General features: G+C 51.0%; 1 protein-coding gene across 1 annotated transcript; it reads right to left on the reverse strand.

Annotated features, from left to right (window-relative positions):
• Positions 1-928: 928 nt before the first annotated feature.
• Positions 929-13,961, reverse strand: CAV3 (caveolin 3). Its single transcript, XM_054595774.1, has 2 exons — positions 13,724-13,961; positions 929-1,674 (listed from the first exon to the last, which is right to left on the reverse strand). The coding sequence occupies exons 1-2, from the start codon at positions 13,835-13,837 to the stop codon at positions 1,333-1,335; spliced, it is 456 nt and encodes a 151-aa protein (XP_054451749.1). The 5' UTR covers positions 13,838-13,961; the 3' UTR covers positions 929-1,332.
• Positions 13,962-14,256: the final 295 nt, after the last annotated feature.

A 14,256-nucleotide genomic window follows, 5' to 3' on the forward strand; every position in this document is an offset into this window, starting at 1 on the left:
GCGAGGCAGGACCAGAACAGGGCTGCCCGTGCCCCGCCTCCCAGGCCACGTGCCGTCCACTCTACCCGGCTGCCCCTGACCCCTTGCGTCATGGCCAGGCACCAAGTTTTCATGTCTCTGAAAACTTGAAAAGTGCCCTGGGACCTTAATTTTATGAGACTTACATGGGTGTTGCATTAAAAATAAAAAAGTCACATAGGATTGGGAGATACTGGCCTAACCAAGATTCTTTGCTGCAGGACTTCACAGAGCCTTTAACTTGCTAATGTCTATTGAAAATCTTTAAGAGAAATACATAGCATTTTTTAAACAAATTTAACCACAAGAGCCATCCCCCCCCCCTTTTTTTTTTTTGAATACTAAGTTCTGGTAACACATTTGGTAAAAACATCCCTAAAGAATATAAGATTGCTGAGTGTTGTTTTTTTTTTTTCCTTTTGGGAGCTGGGGAGGAGGTGAGACATGCCCTTTCTATTGCTTCTTATATACACTGTGTGTCCACCCTGCACACATTAGACATTATGCCCTCATCACACCTGGCAATGCCGGTGGCTTGTCTGGGAAGCCATGGGGGAGGTTATTGAAGGTTTGAACACAGGCCCTCAACACAGTGATGCCAGGGAGGGTCCCCTGCCCCTTCTAGCTCAGAGGCTATTTTCCTCTGTTGTTGACCACTCACTGGCCCTGAAGCAACAGAAATCAGTGGGAAATAATCTCCTAAGGAACATGGGGGAGCAGATACCCAGCTAACAAGAAGAACCCCCATAGAAACTGAACTCCATTCTGGTTGTTGGATTTGGCTAAGAGAAGGGCCAACCAATTTGTCTTGCATCTGTTTCTCAGTGCAACGAAATATATTTTTGGAACTGACCAGGATATGCCCACACTTTATGGACACACACAAAACACAGCATTCTCCGAATGCAGCCAAAACCCTTTATTGGAGCCACCGTCCCAACACCGACAGTCACTGGTGGACTTTCTGGGTAGCACATGTGGACAGGTGGACCCCAGGTGGGAACTGAGTGCTGGTTTGTGCTGTTACAGTACACATGAACACAAAGACTTGCAGTAGCTGCCTCTTTGCAAACGATCTTCCCACATGCCTGGTCATGGGGATATCGTGGTGGGGCCACTGAGCTTCTGTGGCAGGGCTGTCTTTTCTTTCTGATTTCCCTAAGCTCTATGCTCCCATCTCGGGGGGTGGCGGGGGGGAATAGCAGTCCCTTCGGAGAAAGAGCTTGCCAGCAGTTCCCGTGGAGCAGTACCTTGGGGCCAGCCTGGCCTGACTCCCCCTGCCTGGCCACCTCCACCCCCTTGCTTCACCTGGCTTTACACTTCCTTCCGCAGCATCACCTTGATGTTGCTGCACATCTGGCCCAGAGCAGCGAAGAGCGGGTTGCAGAAGGTGCGGATGCAGAGTGAGTAGATGTGGCTGATGCACTGGATCTCGATCAGGTAGCTCTTAATGCACGGCACCACTGCCCAGATGTGGCAGAAGGAGATGCAGGCAAACAGGAAACCCCAGAGCAGGGCCAGCGGGACACCCAGCAGTGTTGTCAGCAGGCGATAGCACCAGTACTTGGAGACAGTGAAGGTGGTGTAGCTTACTTTCCACACTCCGTCAAAGCTGTAAGTGCCCACGGGCTCCGCAATCACATCCTCGAAATCCACCTGCAGGGGCGGGAAGGGGATCCTCAATCACAGTACCCACCCGCTTCTCAAGCTTTGGCGCTTTGGCGTGTGAGCATCAGAACCCCCTGGATGGCTCCTGACCCTGCAGGTCCCTATGGAGACTTGACCCCTCACCTCGGGGGTGGGTAAGCAGGCTGAAGGAGCTGAGGGGCGTGCTTCAAGCCAAAGGTAAGTCAGAGGCGGGCCTAGAGACACTGCTCTCAAATGCTATTATTTTGTGGTCCTAGGGAGCTAGATAGTCATAGCCATGCTGAAAAGACTCACTGGGTACCTGCTGGTAAGATGATGGACAGGAAAAGGTTCTTGCTGTGCTAGAGGTCACGGCAGGCAGTTGTACCACAGTGACAAGTGCTTTGGTAAAGGAAGGACAGGGGCTGTGCGGCTCCACCAGAGGACAATGAACTCAGAAGCTGGGGAAAGGGAAGCTTCCTGGAGGAAGAGACATCTAACAAGGCTGATAGCTGAAGTAGTCAGGTAGAGAGAAAGATTGTGGGCTGAAAAGAGTATTTTGGGCAGAAGGAGAGTAATTGCTAGGAGCTAGGAGCTAGGACCTGGTGGGACAGTGTGTGCCCTTGGGGAGATGCAGGTGCTTCCAGAAGGCTGAGTACAAGCGTAGACGACTAGAGTGAGGCTGGAAAGGTAGCAGACAGGCATCCATATGGTGGGCAGCCTCTGAAGGCTCTTGTGCAGAGAACAGTTAGCTCTGGCTGCTGAGGTTGAAGGCGTGGTGGAAATGTACATGGAAACTAGCTGGGAACCATTGCAATAGTCCAGGCAGGACCAGGCGGTGGCCTGGCTTGGGGTGGGGGTGATGAGTTAGAGAGCGGTGCATGGGTCTGAGAGCTATTTTAGGATCTGGCACGTGGCGAAGCGAGGGCCACGCAGTTCTGGCTGGTAAGGGAGTCTGGTACCTGACTGCGGCCAAGTCGGCCTTGTAAAGATGGCAGAACTGTTTTCCTTGACCTAGTTCTGCAGGAACCTCAGATTTCCTCCCCCATAGCCCACAATGTCCCCCTTCTTTACAGCTGGAAGGAACATGGGCGCTCAGGGAATCTGATTCACACATCCTGCTGAAATGGTGACTAAGAACTCATTTGGGAAGTGGGAACATAATCAGTGGACTTAAAAAAAAAGGTGACTCCCCACTAGGTCACTTAACTAACAGTTCTTGAGTCTCTGCTATGCACCTAGCACTGTTCTGTTTTCTCATATGTGATGTCATTTAGTGTCACTAAGTCTTAGCTGTCTTGTCTGTAAAATAGGGGTGGTGACCATGTTCAGTGTTCCTGGGTGAGTTTAATAAAAGTTGGTTGCCTGAATACACAGACTAACGGGAGGAGGACCCCCATGGGGACTGGTGGGGCCTGAGCTCAAACTTCAGTCTTCCGGGGTAGGTCCCTTTCCCCACTTTTGCTGGGGGGAGGGAATTCTCTCCGTATGCACAATAGTATTATTACAATTACTTCTCATTATAAAATAACATAGCCACATTGTAGAAAATTAGGGGAATAGCAAAAAAAGGGGAAAAAAAAGCATCTCCAATTTGTATTTCTCTGGTACAAAAAATGCTATTGCTTTGGTGTGTTTCTTTCCAGTGTAATATTTTTGGGCAGAGGGAGTAGACATAACCATGTTGTACATACAAGCTTGAGTCCTGATTTTCTCACGTGACTAGATTCTGGGCCCCTGGGCCATGCCTCAGGTCCCTGGATCCCCCTGGGGACACTGCTGGATGAGGCCCCACGTAGAGTGGCATGTTAACAGGGAGCAAAGTTTAAAAGGTGAGATTTCAAGCTGTGGGCAAAGTGGAAAGGCTGACTCAGGGAGTCAGGAAGGCCTGCCAGGACCCCGCTGTAAGTCTCAGCCTCAAGGCCCCCTGGATGGAAGGGGACGACTATGCATAAGGTCCTCATGTCATTGGAAGGAGGCCACTTATTCTTGGAGGACTTCTAGTAGGTGATGGCTGTTTGGGATTCGGGGGGACTATGAGGTTAGGAGGCAGAGATGGAAAAGTGGGGTGCTGGATATTTGGAAAAGAAAGCCCAAGTTGGTTGGGGAATGTCTCATGGTTTTGAAGAGTGAATAGAATGTGCTAGAATCTTCTACATCTGCTTTATATGGGGCAAAAATCCAGTTGCTCCTTTTTAGGGGAGCTGGGGAGTATGGGCCAGGGGACCAGTCCAGCCTTGACCTGGGTACACCCACCACGATTACTGAGGCTCAAACCGCTGGGGCCTGGAACCTGCTGACTGAGGTGCTCTGCTCTCTGCTGCCTGCCCCTCCTCCATTGTGGCCAATGCCCAGCCTACGCCTCATGCCTCTGAGCTCCCAGGCTGGCCTCTGGAGCTGTGCTATGGCCCCAGGAACTTTGCCAGCAGAGGGAGGCACTTGGGCAGACGCGCCTCCCTGCCTGTGCCCCCGCCGCCACTCCCTCCTTCCTTCTCTCACCCACTGAGCACCTGTGACCTCTCCTGCCTTTCTTGTGGCTGTTCCTTAGGGGGATGCCTCCTAACTCACAGATTACCCAGCCCCGCCTCCTTCCCTCACAGGTGGGCAGGTGGGACAGGCCCAGAGGGCCTGGATTGAATCCCAGGGCCCTGATTCTAATCGAAGAGCCTCACACTGCTCCAGCCAGGGTCAGAGCCTGAGGTAGGTGCTGGCTGTCAGGGAGGGTGACTGCCCCCTCTGGGGCCTGGTCCTTGTCAGCTGCAGACCTGCCCCAGGACAGCGCCCTGACCCCTTCTTCCCAGCTACAAGCCCTGCTCCCAGCAGTCAGCAATGTCCCCAGGGGGCTTTGTTCATTTACCCCAGCACAGTCCTCCATTCAACACGCTGGATTATTTGTGTCTGGCCTCTAAGAGGCGACAGTGGAAAAGAGCCCTGACTCAAGCCACTCTACTAAGGTTTGAGTCCAGCTCTGCTATTTATTGGCTCTGTGACCTTCAGCAAGTGGCTGAACTTTTCTGTGCCTCATTCTCATAGACCTAAAAGTTTGTCAGAGGATTCAATAAGTTAAACCATGTGAATTCAATAAGCTGAACTGTTGGGAAATGCCCCGTCTGGTTTCAGGGACCGTAGCCTTGATGACAGGCAAGAGAACACCAAGGCTGTGCTAATCAAGGAGGCCTTGGGAAAACAGGCCACTGAGGAGATGAAACCTGTGCCCCTGGAAAGGGTGTAGCCCCTGCCCCCCTTGCATCTCCCTGCTTGACCCTGTGATGGTTGCATGTTGATAACGGGCACATTCTCTCAAGAGGAGGGACGACCTAAGCCAGACCTGGGCCGGTAGGGGCAGCAGACAGGGACTTGGGGTACATGGAAAAAGGAGGGAAAGGCCTGCACCCCTCGGCTTGGCTTGGACTTGGCCAGAGTCCTCGTTCTATCTGAAAGAGGCCTCCTTATCTCTTGGTGGCTCTGCCCTGCCCGCCTGGCTCAGGCTTGAAACAACACTAAAGGCAGGAACAGCCCTAAACTGGATCGGGTGGTTCCGGGGATAATCAGGCCTAGAAGTAAGTTCCTCTAGACATGCTTGGTTCTTCCCTCAAAGGCGATGATAACCGGCTCACACTGGGAAGGAGATTTACATTATTCATAGACCCTGATGGAGGCAGATCTCTTGTGTTCCTTCAGTTATTGTCTATGATCTCTGTTTTCTGTAAACATAGCCTTTGGACATTGATTGATGAGCTTCGTTGTATAGCCCTATGTGTATGGTTCTCAAAAAAAGCCTTTGGACATGGGCTCAGAGATTTCCTCCACTAGAGAGAAGAGTTCTTTTCCCTCTCCTGGCAGACAGAAATTTTCTACGATGACTCATTTTGTTTGCCCCAATCCGTGACAGCCCCGGACAGGCTCTGCGGGATCAGAGCCCTCTCTCCCACTTCAGCTGGCTCCAGACAGTCACCCTCAAATCCAGGAGCCCCATGCTCCCCGCATCTTTGAACCACATGTAAACCATCAGAACACTGCCTGGCAGAGAACACCTGATTAAGAACTGTTAGCTGCTGTTGGTGGCAGTTGTTACAGAGTGCTTTCCTCAACAGGAAGCTGGGGTCCCAAACCTGGGTTTGCACACCAGTGCGGTGCTGATCTGATGAATGAGTTTGGCAAATAACAGCCCCTTTAAGCTTATTTTCTCATCCATAAAATGGGTTTTCTACTTACAACCTTGCTATGAGGAATAGAAACAACTTTATACCCATTCAATCATCCATCCATCTATCCATCCATCCATCCATCCATCCATCACAACAAGCAGTTATTCAGCATCCAGTTTGTGCCAGGCATATCACTTCTTGGGCAGTGCTTAGTACAATACCTGGCATAAGGTAGGTGCTCAGTGATAGGAATTATTTGATCAAGTGCTCTGAAGTTCCTATGAAAACTCATTTCAGAAAATCTGTTGATACCTGAGATCCTAAGTACAATTCTTCAGCCTACCTAGCCATAAATGTGTGTGTGCGTTCATGGACCTCAGCCTGCACTGATAAAATGGATGGGTCCTCTTTTCCCTCATGTTCTGCTTATGGTAATGATTCTACCCCCAAGGATCTCTCTGTTGTGTCTTTCAGTCATCATCTTATTGCAGAAGCCATTGGTGCTGATATTTGAATTATTTCCAGTAATTGCCTTTGGGCACGATGCATGGGACAACTAACCTGTTTTCTGTGAATCAGAAGATGTGCCCTCATTGGGTGGGCTGTATTGGGAGGAGGCAGTTGTTCCCCTAACTGGGATTAAGCACGGAGGCAGCGTTGGTCATAGTGGGCTAGTTTGGGGAGGTATTTATAAGGCCTGGCTCAGGCAGCTCAAGGCAGTCGAGCCAGTGTATCAGAAGCACACAGTGACTTCATTTCTTAATCTGTTTTCAGAAGCAGACGGGGAGATGGCTTTTTCGGGGAGGGTGGTTGGATGGGGGGCTGGATGCGTCGGCAGAGCCCCAGGGCTGGATGTGCAGCTGGAGGGAGGGGATGACGGTGGGAGGGGGAGAATGTGGCTGCCCATTCAGTTGGTGTCCCCTTCTTTGGCTTATTTATTTTTGGAACAGCAAGAGAGCCAGTTGATTAACGGGAACCGGCCAGCACAGCCCCCGCAGCCTCTAAGAGGGCAGGGGTGGTGCAGGACAGCAGGGCCAGGCACGCAGGAGGATGTGGGGGAGGCCAGCAGCCACCCCTGTCAAAAATACCTCCCCCACATTCCCACATGACTCAGCCTTGGGCACCCAGGGCACTGCACAGTTCAGATGGGATATTTGCGGTGGGGGAAACAGCTCCTGGCCGGAGGATAGACATCTGGTTCAAGGCTCCACTGACCACTGAGTTACTATTGCGTGATTTGGGGCATGGGGCTTTCCCTTTCTGGGCCTCTGGGATTTTTTTGTTTTTGTTTTTAACTCTACACATAGAGGATTGGGCCAAACTCCCTTGTGACACAGAGTTAGTTTTGGAGTCAGAAGACCCAGGAGGGTGGCTTAGCTTTGCTGGGTCTTAGTTTTCTCACTCATTACTTTGCTACTTAAAGGGTGGTCCTCGGTCAGTCACCCTTCACAACAAGGCAGGTGCAAAAGTTGACAGTAAACATACAGAAATATTCACCGCAATTTGACCCAGTAATTTTGTCTGTTGACTCTAATAATACTAAAAATTGGAGTTTACACTGTGGATGCCTTTTTCATCTGATTTTTTCTAGTAATTAACTTCTATTAAATTCTCCAGAAGTATTGGTGTATAAACATTTTGGAATAATAGTAATAAAACCAGCCCTCACCGAGATAGTTTGAGAAACACCAGCCTATAGAGTAGAAAGCTAAAATGAGGTGAATGCAGCAAAACAGCTGAAAAATGGCAAAACTTTGCCTCTTGTGTTATAATTGGTACTAACAATTATAGAATTCTGTACAATCTGGGATAACCATAGCAACACTCACAATTTGGCCCATGTAGATGGCAGTTCCTGGCCATGTATCTTATATGCAGTATTTCACCCAGCATGTAAGGGACAAGCAGGGGTGGAGCCCAAGTTGGCCTGACATCAAACCCTGAATTTCCTCAGCCATCCCCCTGACCACAGCCATCGCAGGACTGGGCACACCAGTAGGAGCTGAGGCTCAGAACGCAGCACAGGCTAGTTCTGAGGGCAGGAGGAGGGGTTAGGGATTCAATGGAGCTAGAGGTCCAGAGCGCCCTATAGGGGGAATCTGGGGCACCTGGGCTGGGTCGTAAAGATACCTGGGTTCCCGTAAAAGAGCTGTGAAGAGACTGAGATAAGAGAGGGCTTCAGGGCAACAGAAAGGGCAGTGTCAGAAGAGCTCCCACCAGATCTCATGAGCCTTGTCCTTTCCCTCCTGCCCACATCTTCCTATTGTATTTCTCCTGCCCTCCCAGTCTCTGCCTTCAGAAAAGCTGGTGCAGGTAGAACCGAGAGCCGTAGAAGTAGCCCTGGGCTGAGTTCTAGGCTTGGCTATGCACCAGCTTTGGGAGGGTGGTTAGCTAGTCTACAAAGATGAGACTCCCCATTAGGTCATGCCTCTGAGCATTTATGTTCTCACATAGCCTCATCCTTATTGAATCTGGGCTTGCCCTGTGATGTGCTTTAACCCTCAGAATGAGGTAGAAGGGATGCCATGCCATTTCCAGAACGAAGCCCTAAGAAGGTCTGGCAGCTTCTGCTTTGGGGCACTCTGAGCCACCATGTTAGAAGTTCACTTTTTTACCCTAATCTAGAGACCAGTGGGGTTATAAGTTCATTATTATACCCTGTTCTAGAGACTGGTGGAGAGGCCATATTAAGACAGAGGCCCATAACTACATGGAGACAGAGGCCCAGCCATCCCAGCATGAGAGCTGAGCCCATCTCCCAGTCGTACCCGCCAAGGCGCCCCACATCGGAGTGAGCCATCTCAGGTGTCCCAACTGAGTGGATGCCCCAGGTGATTGCAGCCCCAGACAGCATCTGACTACAGCTGCAGGAGCTGCTGCCAGTAAGACCAGCAGACTGCCCAGCTGAGTCTAGTCAACCCACAGAACTGTGAGAGGTCATCAGATGCTGGTTGCTTTCAGCTATCAAGTTTTGAGGTGATTGTTACACAGCAGTAGATAACTGATACAGTGTGTCTTTAGGGAAAACTGTTGATATGCTGGACTCCATGTTTACCTTTTATAGGGTAAGGGGAACTTGTTTGCACTTGAAAATGCAAATCATTCAGCAGTCCTGTTGAGTAAGCATTTCTGATGGCAGGTCCCAGAAATCTGCATTTTAACAAGCTCCCTAAGAAAGTGGACCATATTTTGAAGAACTCTAGACTACTTGATACCCAGAACTCCCCATAACACTAAATTATAAATACCTCAGTTCGAGTTAGTCCAATGTAGCCCTTCCTAGAGGTACTTGAGAGAGGGCAAGGCGTTTCTGAAAAGAAAGAATTGCCAACATGGAATGACTGGCAGGTTGGGTGACCTTCCATAATTCGCCGGTAATTCAACCTGCCTCTTCCTCATTTTCTCCTACAAATTCCCTTTCAAATGCTTTGTCTTAGTACCCTTTTTCTCCTGCAGATACGGTAGCAAAGAGGTTCCATCTATGTGCCAATTCTGCCTAGCTTATGGCCCATGGCTTCCTAGAAAAGTGCTGCGATCCATTAGTCATGTCTGCCATGAACACAGGTTGGGGAGGGGCCCATTCCTCACATGTGCTGACTCTGCCCAACGATCTTCTCAGTGAGGTGGTCTGTGCTTATTTTGTTTCCTCTTCTGAGAAAGCCTTATTTCCCCATTCCACATTTAAAATTTTTCCCATTTTTTAAATGCATCTGGATAACACTCCCCCATAACCCCACGTGGCTAGTTCCTGATTTTCCCCAATAAAAGTAATGTCGTTCTCTCGTACCCTCCCATGACACTTCAGCTGGCACTAATTTATGGCATTTAGCACCTCCCCTGTATTTTCATGAGTTCAGTCTCATCTCATCTGCTGGGTTGGATTCTTCTCAAGGAGGAGGAAGTACAGGTCAGTTTGGTCTTTCTGGAACCAAATGGGTTCCAGAAATGGAATGTCCATATGGGCCCACACTGGAAGCAGAGCTTGTAAAACTGCTGGGCTGCTGGGTCTCCTGGGTGTTTGCAGCAAAGGCTGTTGTGCGTTTTTCCTGCAAGAGGAGGGTGTTTGGTGGCATATGTGGGTTGGAGGTGGGCAGGGGTCATGTCTGTGCCCTCCTCTGTGGGAAGAACTGGCTTTGAGTCCCTTAAGAGAGACAGGTTAGCACTAGAAACTGAAGGGCCTGTGTGACCCTCTGGGCTCAAGCATCGCTGCAGTAGCACCTGGGAGCTGCCAGTGGGTGAGGTAGGGAGAGAGCACGGTGTGGACAAGACAGCCCTGAGCCCTCTCAGAAATAGCTCCGGACCTTCGGGTGGGGCTGGGGTCCTGCAGGAATGCATGGGGAAGAGGGCTGGAGGCTTTACAACTTGGGTCCCAAGGGAAAGGTGTCCTCACTGGTGAGCTGGAGAGCCCTAGGGCCACCGGCACACATTCACCAGCCCCCAGAGCCTGGTGTGGGGGCCGTCCTGCTCACCATCGTCTCCTCTGAGACAGCGCAGTGCCTGGCACAGAGCAGGCACTCAGTAACGATCCGTGGAATCAGTGTTCCATCTACTGATCCATCTACTCAGTGTTCGATCCGTGGAATGGTGGTGAAGGTGAGAGAGCAAAAGGAATGGGGTGTGCTTTCCCAGCTCCTCAGCTCTGGTCCCTTATCAGCCTACCTTCTGCCCTAGGCCTAGCCCTGAACCTCGGAGACCACAGTTCAAGTCTGTTAGGCTGTACAGGGCTCCCAGGTCTTTAGCACTTATTTTCCAGCCTGGTTCAAGGGCAGCACCAGGCCTTGCTCGGGGAAGCCCGAGGAGGTTTTAACTCTGGGAAATCAAAAGGGAGCGTCTTTCATCTGCTGGGGAACAAATCCACAGACACATTGGATCTATCCCCTACTTTTCATTTTTTGGCTTTTCCGTATGAAACCTCAGCAGCTGGTAGAGGGGGATGGGTCTCCCTCCTTTCCACCCAACCTCTATCTACACCAAGGACTCAGGCCCAGAGAGGGAAAGGAGTTTGCCCAGAATCACACAGCAAGTTAGTGTCAGGGCTGGGACCAGAACGTGGGTCTCAGTGGCCTAGTCTTCTTTCACCATCTTATTGTATCACTCATCGTAGGCCACATGGAGCCTGTTACATCTCATGAAACCACCTCTGAAAGGTGCCTTCTGAGCCTTCATCTCAGCCTCTGTCTCCCTCACCCCCTCACTCCCTTTTCCTTTCTCCTCCTCCCCGCTTGCCTTTTTCCCAGTTGACGAGAGGCGCCCAGGGGATCCACGGTCTCCTCTTTCCTCCTTTTCTCTCTGGACTCTTTCCCAGACCACTGCACCGCCCTGGAGTGTGATTGAGCCTGTTTGTGGTACTTATGTGACTTCGTTTTAAGATCCCCATTCTAAATTTCAAAACATTTTCATTTCTCATTAAAAGCCAAAGAAAGAAAAAGTTAAATAACTGCCCAAACCAGGGAATGTCCAATAACTATACCAGATAATACTGACAAGATTATTTGCGGGGCCTCTTTCTTCACCTGTGAGAGACATATTTCTGGGGCTCACCCCCCGGGAGGGTGCATGAGCACTGCATCTGTGGGGTCCCCCATCCCTCCTTCAGGTTATAATCTGGACCTAGAGCCTGGAGTGGGCTCACTTCTGGCTCAGTTGGACCCAGCAGCTCCTCTCCACCTGTCACCTATTGTGGGTCCCCTTTGGAAATTGCGTTCCCCCTGGGGTCCTATTCTCCATTCCCAGCAGCCAGCTAGGGACCAGCAGAGGAGAGTCTGGGTGTAAAAGCTGGTTCTGGCTTAGTTCTCTTATCCTGTAGCTCCTCCAGGCTCCCACTCAGCTCACATTGATCACATTTTTGCTTTGAGCTGAGGACTGTGTCAGACACTTTCGAATTTCTTGCTTCATTTAGTCCTCACAGTATATTTCTATTGCACAGAGCTGCTCTATAGGTCATTTATCAGGTGGAGGCAAATGATATTATGCCCATTTTACAGAGGCAACTCAGACTCAGAAAACCTAGATGACTTGCCCAGTGTCATTGTTTTTAGGTAGAAGAGCCTAGATTTGACACAAGATCTGTAAAAGTCAAGTCCAGGATTATTTCTTCTAGACCACACTGTATAAACCATGACAAATACTATTTTCCATTTACATAGTGCTTTTCAGCTTGCAGAGTTTGTTCCCTAATCTTCCCCTTTGTAGCACTTTTCACATTGTGCTGTAATTATCCTATTTCCACCATTAATGATATATATATTATAATACATTAAAAAATATTATATATAATGATATGCGTGTGTGTGAGTGCGTGCGTGTCTATAGAACTATATGCTGTTCTGGAGACGTGCCCTGAGTTAAAGTGGGGCACAGAAGAGCCAGCTACCAACTGCTGCCTGAAGAGTTGGGGAAGGCTCCCTGGCGAGGTGACAGTTGAGTTGGGTCTTGAAGGCTCAGCAGGGCCTTTACCATAGGGAGGTGAGGAGGCAGGCGCTCCTGGCATAGACACAGGAGCGTGTTCTGGATGGTGTAGTTGGCTCCTAACATGGGGGCTGTAAGGTGGGAGAAGAAGGCTCGGGCCAAGATCGCGTTGCGATCTGAAAGCCATGGGGGAAGTCAGACTTCCTCCAGCAGGGGAGGCGCCCCACGGAAGGACAGCAACGCAGAGCTGCTCCAGCGCAAGCCCTTAACCACACCGCGTAGTCAGTGGCCATGTGAAAACTGATAGTCAGTTTGAGGATTGGCAAACTTTTAAGAAAGTTCGAAACATTTTGGGCAAGTGAATCAAAATGGACATTTTAACTGCATTTTATGCACTTAAATACATAACAAGGATTCCTGATAAAAATTTAGGGTCTGAACTGAGATGTAATCGAAGTCTAAGATACACACTGGGTTTTGAAGAGGAAGGAAGGCTGGGCAGTATTTCATTGATAATTGTTTTATATCGATTTCATGTTGAAACGATATTATTTTGGATGTATTGGGTTAATAATAAATATGAAAATTAATGTCCCCCGTCTGTTTTTCCTTTTTAAAATCATGGCTGCTAGAAAATGTATGGCTACGTTGGATGACTGTATAATGGGTTGCTCTATGTTTCCCTGGGATCGTGCTTGTCTGAAGCCTGATGCAGTCAGTAGGACCCGGGAGGCCCCAGGCACCTGCCCCTCTAACGGCTCCTCCAGTGATGCTGGTGGCGGGCACCGTGCTTCCAGCAATTCTGCTGTAGGAAGATCCCTGTGGGTACCAAGTGGAGGCTGGAGTGCGGGTGTGGGCCTGCAGGCAGCCAGGCGAGGGGAGGGGCCTGACTCAGTGCCTGTGGGTGGGGGAGACTCCCTGAAGGCTGCTCCCCGCCCCATCTGAGCATTTCCTTGCAGGTGCGTGGGTGCCCTCTGAGAGGCTTCTGCTCTGGCCCGGCCAGTGGACCAGGGGTCAGGCAGGGAGCTGGCATCAGCCCTGGGCATGGCCCCCACACCAGGGGGCTAATCATCGGGCAGTGCTACAGGGCTGGCGGTGCAGAGTGCCCCTGGGAGGGGCACCAGCCCTGTGGGAAGCTGTCCTCCAGGGATTAGCCTTGTGCCTACGGTGGAGACCACAGAAATGCCCCCTGGCACGGCAAAGAGCCCAAGCTGGCTGCCTCGTCTTCATCCTGGGACAAGGGCCAGGAGCTAATGGGAAGAGCTTCAGAGTAGTAAGGACTCTGTGACGTGCCTTCCCTGCCCCAGTCAATGCCTGGGTCATGCATGTGCGGCTAACTCTTTGGTCTTGTTTATGTACAGGATCTTTGGGGGCTGTACAAGCTGGATTGTCAGGGAGGGATTGGAGAAGACAGAAGAAGCTGGCTGTGTGGGGAGCAGAGCCCTCCCTCGTCCAGTGCCCGAGGCTCTGCAAACCTGACCCACTGTGGACGGGCGGCGCCTGGGCAGGCCCGCTGAGCCTACCTTCACTATGTCCTCATTAATGTTCTTGGGGTCTCGGTTCACCAGGTCGATCTCCTTGCAGTGAATGTCCTTGACGATCTGGGCCTCCAGGTCTGTGTGGTCTTCGGCCATCATCTTGGAGCTGGGGGGACCCGCCGGAGATGTGCGCCGTGCGGCTGGGTGGGTGGAAAGGCTCGGGGCAGGGACACCAGTTCAGTGTCCCCAGCCTTGTGCCCCTGCTGGCTAAATAGGCCCCACCCAGCATGCCAGCTGACAGCTGTCCCACATAACTTCAGCCTGCCTCTCACTAAAGCCTCTGTGGCAGGCCTCCAGGCTAAAATTAAGACTGGAGCTCTGCTGGATGGCCCAGCACCCCTTAAAGGGGGCTGTTGTGGGCACTGGGCCTCATGCAAGGAGCAGGGGGCCTGGCATCCGCTGCTGCCACCGGGCAGCATAGCTCCGCTGTGAATGTGAGGTCCTGGAATTTGTCCCACTGCGTCAGCATTTGAGCTCCTGGGGGTGGGGTCTGGGGGTAGGGCCCCAGTTCTGCTTCT

This window comes from Pteronotus mesoamericanus, unplaced genomic scaffold (assembly GCF_021234165.1).
Source record: "Pteronotus mesoamericanus isolate MK-2021 breed Mesoamerican mustached bat unplaced genomic scaffold, CSHL_Meso_final scaffold_54, whole genome shotgun sequence".
In the NCBI taxonomy this organism is placed as follows: Eukaryota; Metazoa; Chordata; class Mammalia; order Chiroptera; family Mormoopidae; genus Pteronotus; species Pteronotus mesoamericanus.

What these genes read in the sequence shown, in the direction of transcription:
- CAV3 (XM_054595774.1), bottom strand. Translation starts at nt 13,837, where the DNA reads ATGATGGCCGAAGACCACACAGACCTGGAGGCCCAGATCGTCAAGGAC. An exon ending in TTAATGAGGACATAGTGAAG is followed by an intron (nt 1,675 to 13,723) that starts GTAGGCTCAGCG and finishes CCGCCCCTGCAG; the next exon opens with GTGGATTTCGAGGATGTGAT.